The 16,122-nt window shown below is 36.1% G+C and overlaps 1 protein-coding gene across 2 annotated transcripts in view; it reads left to right on the top strand.

The window, feature by feature from the left end:
• FHIP1A (FHF complex subunit HOOK interacting protein 1A) overlaps positions 1-16,122 on the top strand; it is a 125,918-nt gene extending 109,796 nt beyond the window's left edge. For both annotated transcript variants that reach the window (XM_072405909.1, XM_072405910.1), the window contains exons 10-13: positions 455-1,447; positions 4,183-4,361; positions 7,860-8,001; positions 12,287-16,122. In XM_072405909.1, coding sequence (XP_072262010.1) covers positions 455-1,447; positions 4,183-4,361; positions 7,860-8,001; positions 12,287-12,522 — 1,550 coding nt within the window. In that variant the 3' untranslated portion in view covers positions 12,523-16,122. The remainder of the gene's footprint in view (positions 1-454; positions 1,448-4,182; positions 4,362-7,859; positions 8,002-12,286) is intronic.

Here is a 16,122-nt window from a genome sequence, read left to right on the forward strand (position 1 = left end):
CATTTAGTTACATTGTGTTACTATTAGCTCCAAAAAATACAAAAGATGGTCAATGAAATGCAAATTGCAAAGTATAATTGGCTCAGTTTCAAGTCAGAGCACATAAAAATTGGATGTGATTTGCATAAAAGTCACATTTTCTGCATCTCACTGACTATCCCTCTGTTCTTCATGTGTAGCAATTGCTATTGATAAATTGTGGGAAAATCATGGGTGATGATCATCAGCCTAACTGAACATTTTTTTGGGTGACATTTTGTATCATATGGTTATTGTATACAGGTTCCATATAAAGATCAGTGGAACCATAGCTGGGATGCTGTCTGGCTTCTATTTCATGAACTATGAACATAAACATTCATCCCAATATATGTACCCAAAAATTATTAGTGTGCAAATCTCTACTTTGTGCAAGCTGTGGCATTGATCAAATGTTTCATATTTTCATGTACAGAGCACAGTGACTCTGAAGTATCTTCTTCACTCGAAATCAAGTCAACATTTGATGAGGAAGTCATCCAATCTGTAGATGCCAGCTACTTGGAATATCTTTGGGAAGCTCATGAAAATATACTTAGATGTGTTGAAGACTGTAAGGTATGGTCAGCCCCATATGATGGCGAGAAACCAGATCCAGAAACTTCTTTTCAAGCTCTTCTAGAGAGCAGTTTTAGAAGAGGTGAGTTTCCAACTTTTAGAGGTACAAACAGACGTATTTTAGGGTCTTTCTGCTCTGACAATCCCTCTCTTGGAGGAAAACTTCAAATTGATCTCGAATGGGATGACAGTTATGACACTGGAATATCTCCAGATTCTGGAAATTGTTCACCACAGCCAACTCCTGATCCTGTGTTACAACCAGAACCAGAGAATGCAATAATGTTCATTAAAGGGTCATATATTGAAGAATCTGATTTTCAGGATGATGTGATGGTTTACAGGTTGTGTGCAGAAAAAGATTCCTCTGATACAGTAGAGGAGAAAAATAAAGACATGTCAACTAATAAACCCACACCAGATCAACCACACAAACCTAATAATGAGAATTCTCAGAATCTTAAAGGAAGTACTTTTGTAGAAAACAATCAGAAAAATGCAACAGCGAAAAAAGATAATGTAAAAAAGCACAGTAAGGATATACCCAAGCTAGATCTTGATTTCACAACTGAGGCAGATTGGAATTCAAATAAAAAATTGTTAAGTCCGGAGAGTGAGGATTTCATGGCTCGTTGTGATGAAATAATAAATGGGCTTAACAACACCACAACAGAAGAGTCCAGTTCACCAGCCCATGAAAGTGTTTCTCTAGTTGATGAAGATGATGACGACTTTGAAAAGTATTCCCTGGGAACACCATCATCAGAAAGTGTGCCGTCACCATTTGGGCAAAAGGAACCTGTAAAAAACACTAATTGCTCTCCGCGGTCCCAAGCAGCACCATTCACAGGTATGCATATTTATTAGGAATTTTTTACATTGCATTTCTTTTTAAAAAAAAATATGGCATATTTGGCATAAAGGCCAACTCAGGTTCCTTAAGGCCAACTTAAGGAAGCTTAATACATTTCGGGTGCTTCAAAAACGTGTTTAAAGTCAATGTTTTCTTTTTAAACCAGCTGGAGTGCCAACAGCTGTAGAATTAGAGCCCTGGTCTTTGGCAGAAAGCTGTGATCTCTCTGTATGCAAAGGTCGGACATCCCACTGCTAATCAGACACTATAGCTCTGTAATCAGAAAAGTTCATTCTCCCTGGATAGTTCTAGATTTAATTAATGAAGTTTTTTTTTGAGAAAAAAAAAAAAAAAAACATAGTTGTCAACAGAGTAAACAAAAATACAGGATGGTAATACAATTTTACAATCTCATAGTCGCTTAACAGGGTACAGATAGTATGCCAAAATAATGTTGAGTCCATAGTAAAGCGATGTTAATGTAACCGGAGGTACTGAAAAATAAACCTGTAATGACAAAGCAGCAGCAGTCCTGAGATTAGAAGAAAAACAATAGGACTGTATGCCGTACTTACAAAACATACAGTCAGTAGTACTTGTAAAAACCTGAAATGCAACAGTGAAGGATTAACATAAAGTAATATTCAAACACATGTCTGTTATAACGATACTAAGGACCACAGGTCGTGACCTTTCTTGCACGAAAATTAAGGGAGCAAACCCAATGTATATACACTAACATTCCAAAACCCTGTCTGTTAAGGCGCATGTACTAGAACTAATGTTCTAATCCTGGCTGAGTATTTCAAGGTATTGAGTTTTATCTTTGAATAGGATCCATGGGACCCAGGTATCAGTGAACAGCGAGGCAGTATCACACAAATCATGGTAGCTCTCTTCCATGGTACAGAGTTCATCTACCAGTTGGAATCAGCATTTTAGTGAGGGCCCCCTGGAATCCTTCCAATAACGCGGTATTTGTGCCTTAACTGCATTAAGACGGTAGGGCACAATCGAACGTTTATATCTATCAATGGACAAATCAGTGCAATATAAAAGATAGTTCTAGATTTGATTGAGCAGAGGACATGTTAGACAAATGCTTCCCTTACAAAGAGCAAGTGGCCATCACAACCATTATTGGCAAAGGATTGGCTGAATGTTTTCCAATTTATTAAAATAAACTGATCTAAAAATAATCTGAAGTAATATCCACTTCTATAAAATCTCTCCGATTGTGTTTATGGTTGCAGCAAAGAGCAAAAGCACAAAGGAAGGGGGTTTGCTATGTTTACTATGTTGCTGGTAGTGTTGGTTGTATAGTTCTCATTGAAGTCCATTCCAACTTAGATGTCAGTTATTCTGACCTTGGACTGGAATTCTGATATACGGTGCAACAGTGCTCATTCATTGACAAGTTGCTGCATTGAAACGCCTGTCTTTGGCTAATGTCAGGATTGCAGCTCGGCACTTTGATAGCTGTCAATATCAACTGGATGGATTGGCTGAACCAATAAATAAAATATGAGTTTCACATCTAGAGCAGTTAAACCTTTTTTTTTTAAAAAAAGAATTCCAACTCTTCAGAATTTGTGAATGCAGTTGGATTTTTCAACCGATCCTATTAAATTTTACCTCTAGCCAAGGGAACCTGGTAAGAAGGATACTCATTCTCTGGACATAAGCCCACCATGTACCCAGTAATCATTCTTAATACTCCCCACTTACCTGCTCTATAGTAAACACAGCAAACGTCCAGTCATGGCTTTGTCCCTTAATGCAAGCTTAAACATAAATAGTACAAAAAACAATTAGAAGGACGGAATATTGTAGACATGTGTGTAGTATTTTGTGGCTTCTGACTCATTGAATATTTATCTGCTTGTGTGTAACAGGCCTTTCCATCGATGTTCTTACTCTAAAGAGGGCTGTTACTCTATTCTCAATCATTTTGAGATGTCCTCTGACATTGTACTTTTTCTCCTTAACCTTTGTCTGTTGGGTTACAACAAGTTTCTGCTCCTTTTTTCCACCTATACCCAAGATTAGTTCATTAGGCTTTAAATATCACTTCTATACACATGACACACAAATATGTTTTAGCTCCTGGCTATGCTTCCCTACTGTTACAGGTTCCTGGCATTCTATATATCCTGTCTCTGCAGTAAGGATGGAGTGCAGTTACCATTTCCTCATTTCAGTGAACTGCTGCTTTGAGGGAGATGCTACATATAGTTTCTACCTATGGCAGGCCCATATAGAATGAATGGAGGCAGCTGTGAGTGGTTTAGTACTGCTCGCTGCCGTCTGCTTTCATATTTGCAAGGTGCCAGCTACGGGGAGCAGTCGGGATCACTTGATCTTGTTGCAGGTCTGAATTTGCCCTTAAGCTCTTTTTAAACCCAGTTCTTTTGACAAGCATATAACCTATTATTTTTAAGTTATTTTTTCAGGTATTAATTTACCACTGATATCATATCTGACAAGTCACACGCTGTCATCTGAAATTCATCTCACTTACTACTCTTACTGTTTATTTTAAAACTTTTCTATATAGATTGTAATCATCTACGGGGATGACCCTGTCTCTTATTTTTTATTGTTGCTACAATTTGCTTTGTATTCTATTTTATTATCTGCCCACTCTTGTAATATTTATTGTTTTGTACAAACCACAGGAGATGAAGGTAATACTAAAAAATAATAATAATTTGTCAATGTTCTTTGCTCAGGGCCGTTCATCAGTGTTGTTTTATCAAAGTTAGAGAATATGCTGGAGAACTCCTTACATGTGAACTTACTGCTGATTGGGATTGTTACACAGCTTGCAGCTTACCCCCAGCCTCTAATTCGATCCTTCCTTCTTAACACAAACATGGTCTTGCAACCCAGTGTCCGCTCACTCTACCAGGTACAGTAAAATGTCATATTTAATCTGTATTTTTTGTGTTAGTTAAAACAGTAAAATGATATCAATTAGGATATAAATAAATATATGTTTAGAATTTTACATGTATATGTTGAAATGTTTCAAGCTGAACTCTAAACCTTCCCTTTAGTCTTGCACAGTTAGTTAGTTGTACAGGCTCCTTACCTGTGCTAAAGTTGCTTAATTTGATTTCTGTGCACACTGTCTCCTTTAAAGCTGCATTAAAAGTCGGATAGAGCCTCCCTCATGTCCAGCATCATATAGCCCTCCTTGTTCCTGTCCAATCCGTTTTATTCATTGATTTTTAATACTTTTAATCACAAAGGCTCAGCATTATGTGTGGGAGTTACCAAGGGCAAGCTGCATAGAATTTAAGCTGTGAATGTCCACTGCTTAGGAATGAAGTCCACCCATGAAGATTTATCCCAGGATCCATTGCACTGTTTGAGAGTACTGAGTTCGGGTGCTTTAATCTTTTCAGGGAGTTATGAACAGCACCCTGCCAGGGACTTCCACCAGTCAAGATCTGCCTGATTTGCAAAGAAATGCATATTGTACCATTCAGAATAATATTGGGTCTAAAATATTGCAACAAAAAGGTTTTAGGAATGTGCTCTCTAGTGTGTTAGTAAAGGGGGCGGGGGTGAACCAGGAGGGTAATATATATTACTATAATATAGGAAAACTGAACTTTAGCTTTAAGCATACCAAACTTTTCTATTGTTTCCTTGCCCTGGCAGAGAGACCTAAATGCAAGAGACTGACATAATGCAGGATAGAGAAAACCCCTACTGCATCATGGGAGCTACATTTTTCCTTCTTTAGTTTCAGTTAGCTGAGCATATTGAGCAGAAGAATAGCAACAATCAGGACCTAAAACCTAAACTCCCGAATTTGCAAAAAGTGTTACTAGGGCTATTTTAGAAAGAAACAGACTGTCAACTAGTAGTCTACCATCACAAAATAATATGTATACAAGAAAAAAAAGTAATAAACAGAAGGATGAAATATGCTTCAAATAATTTAGGTTTAAATGTTAACCTGTTGCAGCAGAAGCACATAAATAGATATTTTGTTGCTGAGAAGGATGACTAGCGTAATCCTGACAATAGGAGGAAATTGAAGACAGTGAAGAGATGTCACATCAATGAAAGACACATTCCTGTTTTTCGCTGCTTCAATGTCTTCCTTCTTTTCATTTGATAGATACCTTGTACACATTGTTAACAAAATGCTTCTCTTTATTCTGTAATGGATACTGCAGGATTGAAGGACAAAATGACTAAACTTCAGTGGCACACCATACACTGTCTGCTGATAACGACTTCAAATGACAGTCTTTATTAAGAGTGTTCAGGGGATTTCAAGCCCCTGAGTGCAGTCCAACACAACTTTTTCTCTGTTCTGTTTTTATACTGTGTCTTGCTCAGCAAAACAAGTTTCAGAGTTAGCTACTTTTCCTTCTTATGTATTTATTTGTTCATCAATCCAGTCTTTTATTTGATTCATTTATAAAGAACTATTCAATTTTTCTGCTCTATAACAAGTGCATAGAATAGTTACATCCATCCCTATTCTAAAAGTGGAACTTCTAAATTAAAAAAATGCAACCAGGCAAGGTTCTTTAATGCAGAAGAGACAGGCAATATCCCATCTGCAATAAAATAACCTTATCTGCTTGGTCATAGTTTGCAACCACTTGTGCTCACTCCATTATGAGTGCTGTCATCTTTGCTCAATTTTTTTCCTGGTTGTCGAGTCTTCAGGCATCTTGATTGGTCTTGCCAAGCCACAATGATGACACTCCAGTGCATGCACATGGAAGTTCATTTATTTCTAGAGGCCCCAGACGATGACTGGATACCCAGCATATCCTGGCAGCCTGAACTGACATGTGCTGCTGACCGTATTTCAAGAAGAAAACTGCAAACAGGCAGGTAAGTATGTTTTTATGCATAAGGGGAAATATCTTGTAGAAGGTGGTTCTACAAGCTATTTAATCATGGAGTGTAATTAGTTTTTCACACATGGCTTCTCTGTTTTGGCTTAATTTTTGTTACATAAATAATACCATGGTGTAATCTTTTGTGTGTGAAGTTAGATTGAAAATTTTTGGAATCAACTAAGGACCAGATGACTTTTTATTATGTCCTGATAAATAAAACCTTAAGATTAAAAGAGAGTTCACTTTCCTTATTTTACTTTGTAGATAACCAGTTACAAAAAAATGTGCACCAAGGTGTGCAGTGAGTAGGAAGGGGAGATAGTGGGTGTTTTAATTTGGTTTTAAAACATTTTTTTTCAGGATAACAAAAGTTGCTGTAGATAATAACTGTAACTGACTGGGTGCAGTTTTCTTGCAAACTTTTGAACAGTAAAGCTTTTGTACAGTTCTTTACTGCCAGACGAAATATAGTTTAGAAAACTTGCCAAGAAACTTTATCTACAGCCAGCCATTAGTAGTATTATCTCAAGCAACGTTTATTAGTTGTTTCTGAATCTTCTCTACAACTACAACACTAGACTATATCATATTCATTAGTTTGTTTTTTTTAAAAAAATGGAATCTAAAACCCCAAACCAATAATTCTTACCCAACTCTCATACCCAATCCTTAATCCCTAACATAAATTGTTAATTAATTGGGTACAATAATGGTAATAAAATGAATCCTGAAATTATTTATTGTGCCAAAACAAACCTATGGCATAAGCTAATGACAATATTATTTTCAACAATATATTTTACACCAAGAAATGAGTAATGTAGAGAACTTTGCCCCTTGTCTATGTCAAATACAACCAATTTGCTATAAGTGGTTAATGATTTGTTTTGGAATGTGTTGATTTTTGTTTGGTTATTATTAATTACTTCATTTCATCAGCAGTGAAATAAGTAATCACTTCTGTCAGTCGTGCTATAAATAAATAAATTGAGTTGTTGCCTTATACCTCAATGTGATATTCACCAATTCCAGCCTCTGCCATGCATGTCATTTTTATTTTGACTGACACGGTATAATGAACATGTAGGTGGTATACACATCAAGTAATGCCATTTTTCTTGCAGCTTTCCACTTTTTTCATAACAGCTGAAAAGATGCAATGAGAAATAAATCTTGTATTGTATTACTGGAAATGGCCAAATCCCCCAGTGTATCCTGGCAAAGTGCCCTAAACTTGTATTTGGAGCAGCTTTAGCTGAGAATAGAGAGCAGAATTCAAATGACCATTTAGCTGTAGCTCTTAGGATGTCAAGTGAGCTGCCAGTTATATTAGAGACTTCATCATGGCACAGATATACGCTTCCTAAGCTGCTGTGGGTTCACTCTTTTCTGGAACTTCAAGGCTATTTGCTGCAAAATTGCTCATTTATCACCTCATGAAATCAACTCAACCCCATTTTTTAACATCTGAAGAGAAAAGTAATTTTGGAGAGAAAAACCATAAATGACATATATTTTTCCCTCTTCGTTTCCAGGTACTCGCTTCTGTCAAACATAAAATTGAACAATTTGCAGTGGCAGAGCAAAATTTTCCTTTGTTACTTGCAGAAGCTCAACAATACTTGCTGGCTCGCATGGGCTCTCCTAGTCGTGAACTCCCAGATGTGTTAACCAAAGGTAATAAATGTGTTATGTGTAAGCAGATTGGATCACTAAAGAATATATGATGAAACATAAAGACATTTGTCTATATTATAGAACAATAAATATTATTTCACTATACTCTTTCACCAACTATAATGTATATCTTTCTCCATGTCAATTGTATTATTTATCTAATAGAAAATTTGTTCTTTTTATGTCATGCTCTATAATAAAGAGATTCTCAATAAATAAGGAATACAATAAGAAAATAAACCAACTTTCTTCTTTCTTCGCCCTGGGGGGAGCACAGTCTATGTTTTAGAATCCTTTTCTCATCAACCACATCAATCTCAACATTTTGAACCATCTTGTATAACTGACTAGTTGTAAGGGTTCCGAGATGTATTTGTTTAACTTTAAATGTGTTTGTAGACTTTTTAGAGCATTTTTTTGTACCCTTTAGTAATATTACAGGTAATTATAATAATATTATATTATATAATTATATTAATATATTATATTATTATATGCCACCCTGGATTTCACCCTTCACCTTTACTTATTGGAGCCCAGATCTCGGAGCTGCCACTTGAAGGGGGGGGGGCCCTTGTGTAAGCTCAGACCAGATCAACTGGAAGCTACTATATTTTTATAGTAGTATCCTATTTGTACTAATTTCCTTCAATGCCTAAGGCTAGAGAAATGTAAGCCAACCAGGCTTTCCTGAAATGCACGGTCCTATGGGTGAAACAAATGCACTTTGTTGATTGGAGAAAAATAAATCAGGGTAATTACATTGTGAGTCAGCTGCTGCTCCGTTACTTCCAATTTTGACCTGTGCTTTCACTGCAGTGGCTAGAATTTTCAATCATGTCTGGGAGTGGTGTTTGAATTAGGAAAATAAACAGAAGTGCTGAATGTGTAGTAAGCAATACAGTTCTCAAATACGTATTTAGCTGTGTATTGACACTTACAGCTTTAGGCTTATGCAGAATAGCCAAAACTACCCCTCTGTCACAGCACACTGCACATAATGACAAATATGAATATTTAAATTTTACACTTGGCTCTCATGACACCCAACAGTGCTCTTTCTTTACATATGTTGTAGAAATGCGTTGCAATAATATGTGTACCCATGCCCTAACATCCAGGGACAGCTGAGATTTAGCTTGCTAACCAGTCGTGCTAAGATAGATTTAAGGCTGTGAAAATTTCATAACATATGTACTCATTAAGTTACATGAGTAGCTATATTGTTGGAACTTTTGAGATCAGAATGTCCTCAAAGCAGTTATTAAATCAATTAAAAAAAGAGCACTCAACACTAAAGTCTGTTTGAATTAATGCTAGGTGATACTACTACAGACTGTGTGATTCTGGAACAATAACACTGAAAAAAATGATTGCTGTTATCAATGTAATCTAATGTGTCAACGAAGTGGATTACAGCTGTCCATTTCTCATGTAGAATACAAAATATCATACATGTAACTGATAAATGATTCTTCATGTTTTGATTTAGAATAGTATGTGCTTTCTGCTGTGTGTTCCCAATACATTTGCATATTTTAAAAATAATAAAGCATAATAGTTTTTATTTCTAAACACACTGCTATTATTTTGAACACAGCTGTATACTGTATCCCTTTGCAGTAATAATATACGGTTTTTGACTACTACAGCTTTTTTCTAAATAACTCCATAGATATGCCTGCAATGCGTTATTAGCATAAGGACAGGCAGAAGTTTATGGTGCTGTATGCTTTTTATTATTCTAAAGATCACTTTGTTGAAGCTATTGCTACAGTTAATATTACGTGTGCATTACTTTGTAGTGATAACTGCATTTTTTCACTAACTAATGTTTGGTTTCCAGGTTACAAGTGACAAAATACATAATTTCTTGATTGCATGACACCTTCTGCTTCTAGAGAATAATCAATACGATAGGAAATTGGTCACGTTGTGTCAGTTAGTCTTATCAAGTATCACATGAAGTTACATGCTGCATAGATTTTTATTGTATATATGAAACAGAACACATTCTCTGTGTACAACCGCTACTCTATATTTATCCCTGATTGCTGGCATTGCCATATGTCCATTCCACAGGAGCCTAGATATGTCCTAAGATGACACCCAGCGTGTTTTATATATAGTATTTTCCAGACAAGAAGCTAGGCTCAGGTCTGAGTAAAATCACAAATAAATATTTTGTATCAACCAACATTGAATGGTAATCTACAGTAGAATTGTAAGGTTTCCCATACAATTCATTGCTTTCCAAGGTCTCTGATAACTCATTATTTACAAGGAAGCTTTAAAAAGGTTTGTTTTGCAAACACAAACATTAAAGCTAATAAAACACTCTCACTCACACTCACACTCAATTCTCTTTCCTGATGCCTACCCTTTAGGCTGTTCCTGTATTCTTTCAACACTGTATTATAACTACCTGCTTTTAGTATAATGACTTCTTTGAATTTAATAGCTTTTGCTGCTTAAATTTTCCTGTTTCACAGGAGGTGTGTTTACCTCTTCCATCACCCTGTGCCAGCTTCTTCCTGCATTGTGCCAAAATTTACCAACCTGTTCAACTCACCTTCCTCCCCAGGTCCCTGCACTTTACCTGTTATTTCGGTAAAGACATTTCCATTAAAGTTATTACCAGATCATCTCTTCTAGACTGTTATACCATACATTGAGACCACAATAATTACATACATCTGACATATGATTATAGCTTACTAGAAGTACAGGTCCACATGTACCATTAAAAAGTGTTGGATAGTATACACCATATTGTCATTTGATGGCATACATCTTGTCATATTTGGTTTCTTTATTTTATTCTCCTTTTTCAACATATTATGTAGCACTATATATTTGAAAGGGTGCACCTTACAGACTGCGGACAAAACAAGTATACACATAAGGAAAAGAGGCCCCTGCAAAGCTTATAAATAATTTGATCTTTCTGCAGGTTATAAAGTAATATTGCTGCTCCAATCAGCATGTCATAACTGCAAAAGCCAGCAGATGAACAGATCATATAATGTAATTTACTGTACTGCTGACTAGCTACACAGCAAGAACTTTTTACTATTTAAACCTTAATTTGTGGTAATGTAGGGATCACAGTTTTTGAATTAAACCACTACCCATCAACATTTTGCAAAAAAAGCACAGTTATCAGCACATTAGACACCCAAACAATGGATGACTTTTCACTTCTTATTCTTTTTCCTGGGGATACCTAAGATGTAATTAACTGGATACATAAGTGATCTTGTCTTTCAAGTTTGACAATTTTTGCTTTAAATTATGACTTGGTTTTCCCAAAACAAAAACATAGTATGTTTCAACTAAGATAAAGTGGGGGCATTTGTTTTTATTTTTTATTGCTTGTTTTGCTTTATTTGCAACTGGTAGTCTTGCAAATGGCTCTCTTGTCTTTGTGGCTATACTGATTTACCAGTGAAGCAATGATGGTCACCTAGGATGGATATGGCTGTCTTTGTTTCCCATTATATGGTGGATTGATGGCATTACTAGTTAATAAAAGAAAAATACCATTGTTCATACCTTCGGTTCATCTTGCAGGAAGTGACAAAGACACAAGTATTTTGTGTACTTGGCTAAAATGTTTTTATTCTGCAGAACGAAAGCCAATGCAACTACCATATCCAAGGTCTAGTTTTGGCATAATATGGTGGATGAGTGAATCCAGCCATGTCCCCATACATTCACAATATGAAAGGTTACATGTCATCATGTTCCTACACATACAAATGTAACTCCTGCAGTTTTGTTATCAATATGGAGGTGAAATCCTGTACATATTGGTATTGTAAAAAAAAATTACAACACTAGTGCTTCCCCACTGACCTAATATACTATTCCACACCATTACTAATCCTTTCTACCACCACATACTGCTCCATTTATTCCCTCATTTGTGCACCCTTATTAACCCCCTAGCCATCTACTGCCCCTCTAACCACTACCTTCTAACCTCTGTATGACACCTACCCCACGATATTGCTTCTCAACCACTTATTCAATTACAAAAGCTGCAGCTATGCACTTATTCACTAAATGCTGCTGCACCCATACACCTCTACAGTAAATGCTTCTGCACCTGTGCACTTCTTCATTGACGTCTGCTGTACTCATGTTCTTCACCACTAAATAGCACTACCCATAAAGATACATAGAGTATCAAACAATATAATATAGTGCTTCAGCCTATGTATAATGTTACTCTATAGTGTATTCTACTATGTAGAAAGTAACCGGTATGTTCTTCTTGCAGATTCTGCACTGAATAATACGGGAGAGCAGGAAACCAGCAGTGAAGAGAATTCCCATCAAATTATGCAGAAGACTAAAGAACAAAGAGTGCAGATGTCACATGCACTTTCTACAGCCTCTTCCCGCACAAGAAATGCTGTGCTTGCAGCTGCCATATTCCCAGAGTTCTTGAAAGAGCTTGCAGCTTTTGCCCAGGAACACTCTGTGCTATATTATATAATAGGGGAGTCTTTTTAGAACGTTTTTTATAAAGCTGGTGACAAGCTGGTATATTGTTTTTATTATGTTTGTTTTATATAATACCTGGGGTTATTGCAATAATGTGCTCAATACCCTAATTGCAAAAGCTACTTCCTGTAATACTTGATAGATGCGGGGCTTTCTGGTCCATCTAAAAATGGTGGTTTTGTTTCCTGCGTTGGTTTTTGTGTATATCATTTTACATATGTAACTGTTGTCCTTTGCCTTTGTACACTTTTTTGCTTTGTTACCTGTTTGCATTGGGCACTTTTTAGAGAACTATTTACTCAATCCTGTCATTTTTTAAGGTGAATGTTAATATATACAGGCAAAAATGTGAGGTAGGCATCTCATTGGGAAGTTTTACTGATGATTTTTGACCCCTCAGGCAAAGCTACCACCTCTAACCATGTTCAAGTTGACCTTTAGAATGCAAGTTGCAAAAAAAGAACAGAAAACAGCCTAGGAACTAGCATTTTTTATTGGATAGTTAGCAATGGCTGACCATGTATATTTTTAAGCATTTTTAAGAGGTTTCCTTTTAAGTAGAATTGTTTGCACAACAATTTTTTTTTAAGAAATTTCATGTTAAAAATAGTTATATTATATCATATTACTACACCTCAGATGAGTAGGGATTGAGTAAAGATGTGGGAAGTTTATCCTATATAACTTATAATGTAATTGCATGATGCGTCTCAAATACAGGAGTAGGGTTGGGGGTGTCATTTTCCTAAACCACAGTGCACCTAGGACTGCCTTTCCAGGAATATAGAGGTCTTAAGTGACCCTGCAAGAAAGGAAATTGCACGGACTGTAAGGTATACCAGGACTTTCTTGCACAGAGGTAATTTGCAGGTCTACTCATCAACATGGTTCTGTACACTGCTGCTATGAAAGCAAAGCATATTAACAATTTACATTTCCTATACAATTTTGCATATATTTTTTGCTGACGTTAGACTTTAAAGAGAATCTAAGCAAAATACTTGTGTAGGTAGCACCTGATTGAAGCAGCTATATTCCAAGCAAATATATGTTCCGATATATTGTGCCAGGGGAGTAAGTGCTTTGCACATTACACTGCAGCATGTTTTAAAAAAATGGACTGCCCCTGAAATGGCTTTTAATACAAAATTTATGCAGCATTCTGTGGAATTGGGGGAGTTAAAATCTGACCTGTTAGAGAGGTACTGATCTTTTCTGATTTCAGAGGAAATAACCAAGAATGGACTGTTCTTATGGTAGTTACTGAGACCACAAACTCAGGTGATTGAGCTTCCAAAGGTCATTTTAGTTATTTATGCTCAGTTTGTTACCCATAAATGATCTAATTATATATATAAGGTTATATGTAGCTCTGTGTTCTGGAACATTGGTTTAGAATCATCAATCATATTTTCTATGTTAAATATTAATGGCTTTAGTTGTAGTTGTATAAATACAAGAAAGTCAGTTTATGTACTTTGACCATAAAGTGTACCTGTATTGTCTGCATTAGAAATTAAGGATAGTGCTGAAAAATTATACTTGGTCCATCAGCACACCTTTAATTTTCCATGTCCCCCACAAAGACATCAAAGCATTTCCCTACAAATTGTAAGCAAATAACAACTTTATGATACTTTTGTAGGGCTAGGAACACCACTCTTCCATCCCTCCATGCTCTCATGTGACAGTGTTTTGGTCTGGCCATAAGTTAATCAGGTCATATTCTTCCCATACTCAAAAATCCAAAGTTTAATGAGAGGACCCAGCATTTTCTGGGTAATGTGGAAAAAAAAAGCATGATGAGGTTCTGTTAAGGACCTTTTGTTCATTTCCCTTTTCTTTATCTGTGCCACAAATACCGGTGTTTTTTAAGTAGTAAAAAAGCTGCTCAAATTATCCTTTATATGGAACCCATATGTAAAAGATTTATATACAGTATATGACTGCTGTTGTGAACTACGCTGGAAATATCCTTGTAATGTTGTAGGAGTGTGACTTAATAAAGTGCCTTGGTATTTATATTGTAACACAGTAATATGATCATACCGTATATATACAGATAAAGAAGGTTAGAATGAATGGCAGGCTTTGGTCACCTAATCTGTAAAACCCTGCATTTGTTTTTTCCTTTAAAAAGTAGCAGTATGTTTGTACACCATTTTCTATTCCACCACCATTACTCCAGGCTATGGGTTACTGTATTTTGTGTAGCAATTGTTATAGTTGAGTCAGTATTTAATATCAGCAAAATTTCTCTTCAGTGCACTTTTTCACATTATATATGGACCCTGCAAAGCAGCAATGTGAGCCCCTCATCATGCTGAGTTTAGCACAAATGTAAAACTAGGAAAGGAATCTGCACAGGTAAACCCTGGATTCATTTGGTTTCAAATACATACTCCCTTTCAGGAGACATGGGATGGGTGAACTTTATTTTGAATATTAGTTTGGTATTTTTGTTTATTGATGTCTGTGCCATTGTGAGCGAATAAGTGATCAAGTGGACCAACTATCAGTTTACTATAAGGGTAGCCACCTCCCTTCTCTAAAGCAGTGAACTAATATTTGAGGCTCAGTTGACTTGTAAGAGTCCAGCACCCATCAAGCTTGTCTGCTGTTTTCTCTGGAAGCACCCCCTAATCATTAACATTCCAGCAAAATACCCTGTGTGTACCTGTTATATAGAAATATAAAAAAAATACTAAGCAGCAGTAAATATCAGTGCCCACTAAGTTTAAATCAGCCTGACCAAGGTGTAACTTGACATGACAAATTGGCTCACCTCTAGAAATTGCACATTTATTAAATGAACATGTATATTTTCCATTGTTTAACTTTTGATGGTGAAACTATTTGGTGTTTATCCTGACTACTTGAAGGGATTGTTTGAAAGCTTGGTATGTTAAATGCTGCATTAAAGGCTGTTGGTAAATGTATATGATATACATACATACATACATATATGTTGGTGGTGCCGAATTGTCAACCATACACAATATTGTATGGACAAAGGACTAGTGCAATAAGACGAAACCTTCAATCATGAATGTGCCTTATGAAGAATATTTTAGTAAACAGTCTTTTTCCATCGTTCTGAAAGGTGTGTTACGGCTCCAAAAGTTCAGTTATTGTGTGTTAATAAAACATAACCGGACAAATCTTATGGCTTGCTATGGGCCACTGCTGCAATTTATTTATTGGGATTCTATGCTCTAGTTTTTGTACTGTTAAAGGAAACGTGCTGAAAAAAAAATCTGCCATTTCTGACCTTTTTCCAAAAAGTTGCAATTTGCCTGGCTGTAGGGTTTCTTTGATGTCAGTACTTCAACATCACTGACTCAGTACCATGGTGCAGGCAGTGAAGCCAGAATTCCTGATCTACACAAATGACTTAAGTGCTTCAGAAAGAACTGCCAGCCATAGCAAGTAATTCAACTGAAGTCAGGAATAATGGCCTCCTTATTTCTTGCAGCACAGGTTTTAAGAAAAAAACGTCACAAAATTGTACATGTATTTTACAATTATCTGAATTTATATTAGGATAATAATCCCAATTTATTTGAGATGACCTAAAAGCATTAAGCAAAAATAAACTTATTTATGGTG

The sequence above is a fragment of the Pyxicephalus adspersus genome, chromosome 3 (assembly GCF_032062135.1).
Source record: "Pyxicephalus adspersus chromosome 3, UCB_Pads_2.0, whole genome shotgun sequence".
Lineage (NCBI taxonomy): Eukaryota > Metazoa > Chordata > Amphibia > Anura > Pyxicephalidae > Pyxicephalus > Pyxicephalus adspersus.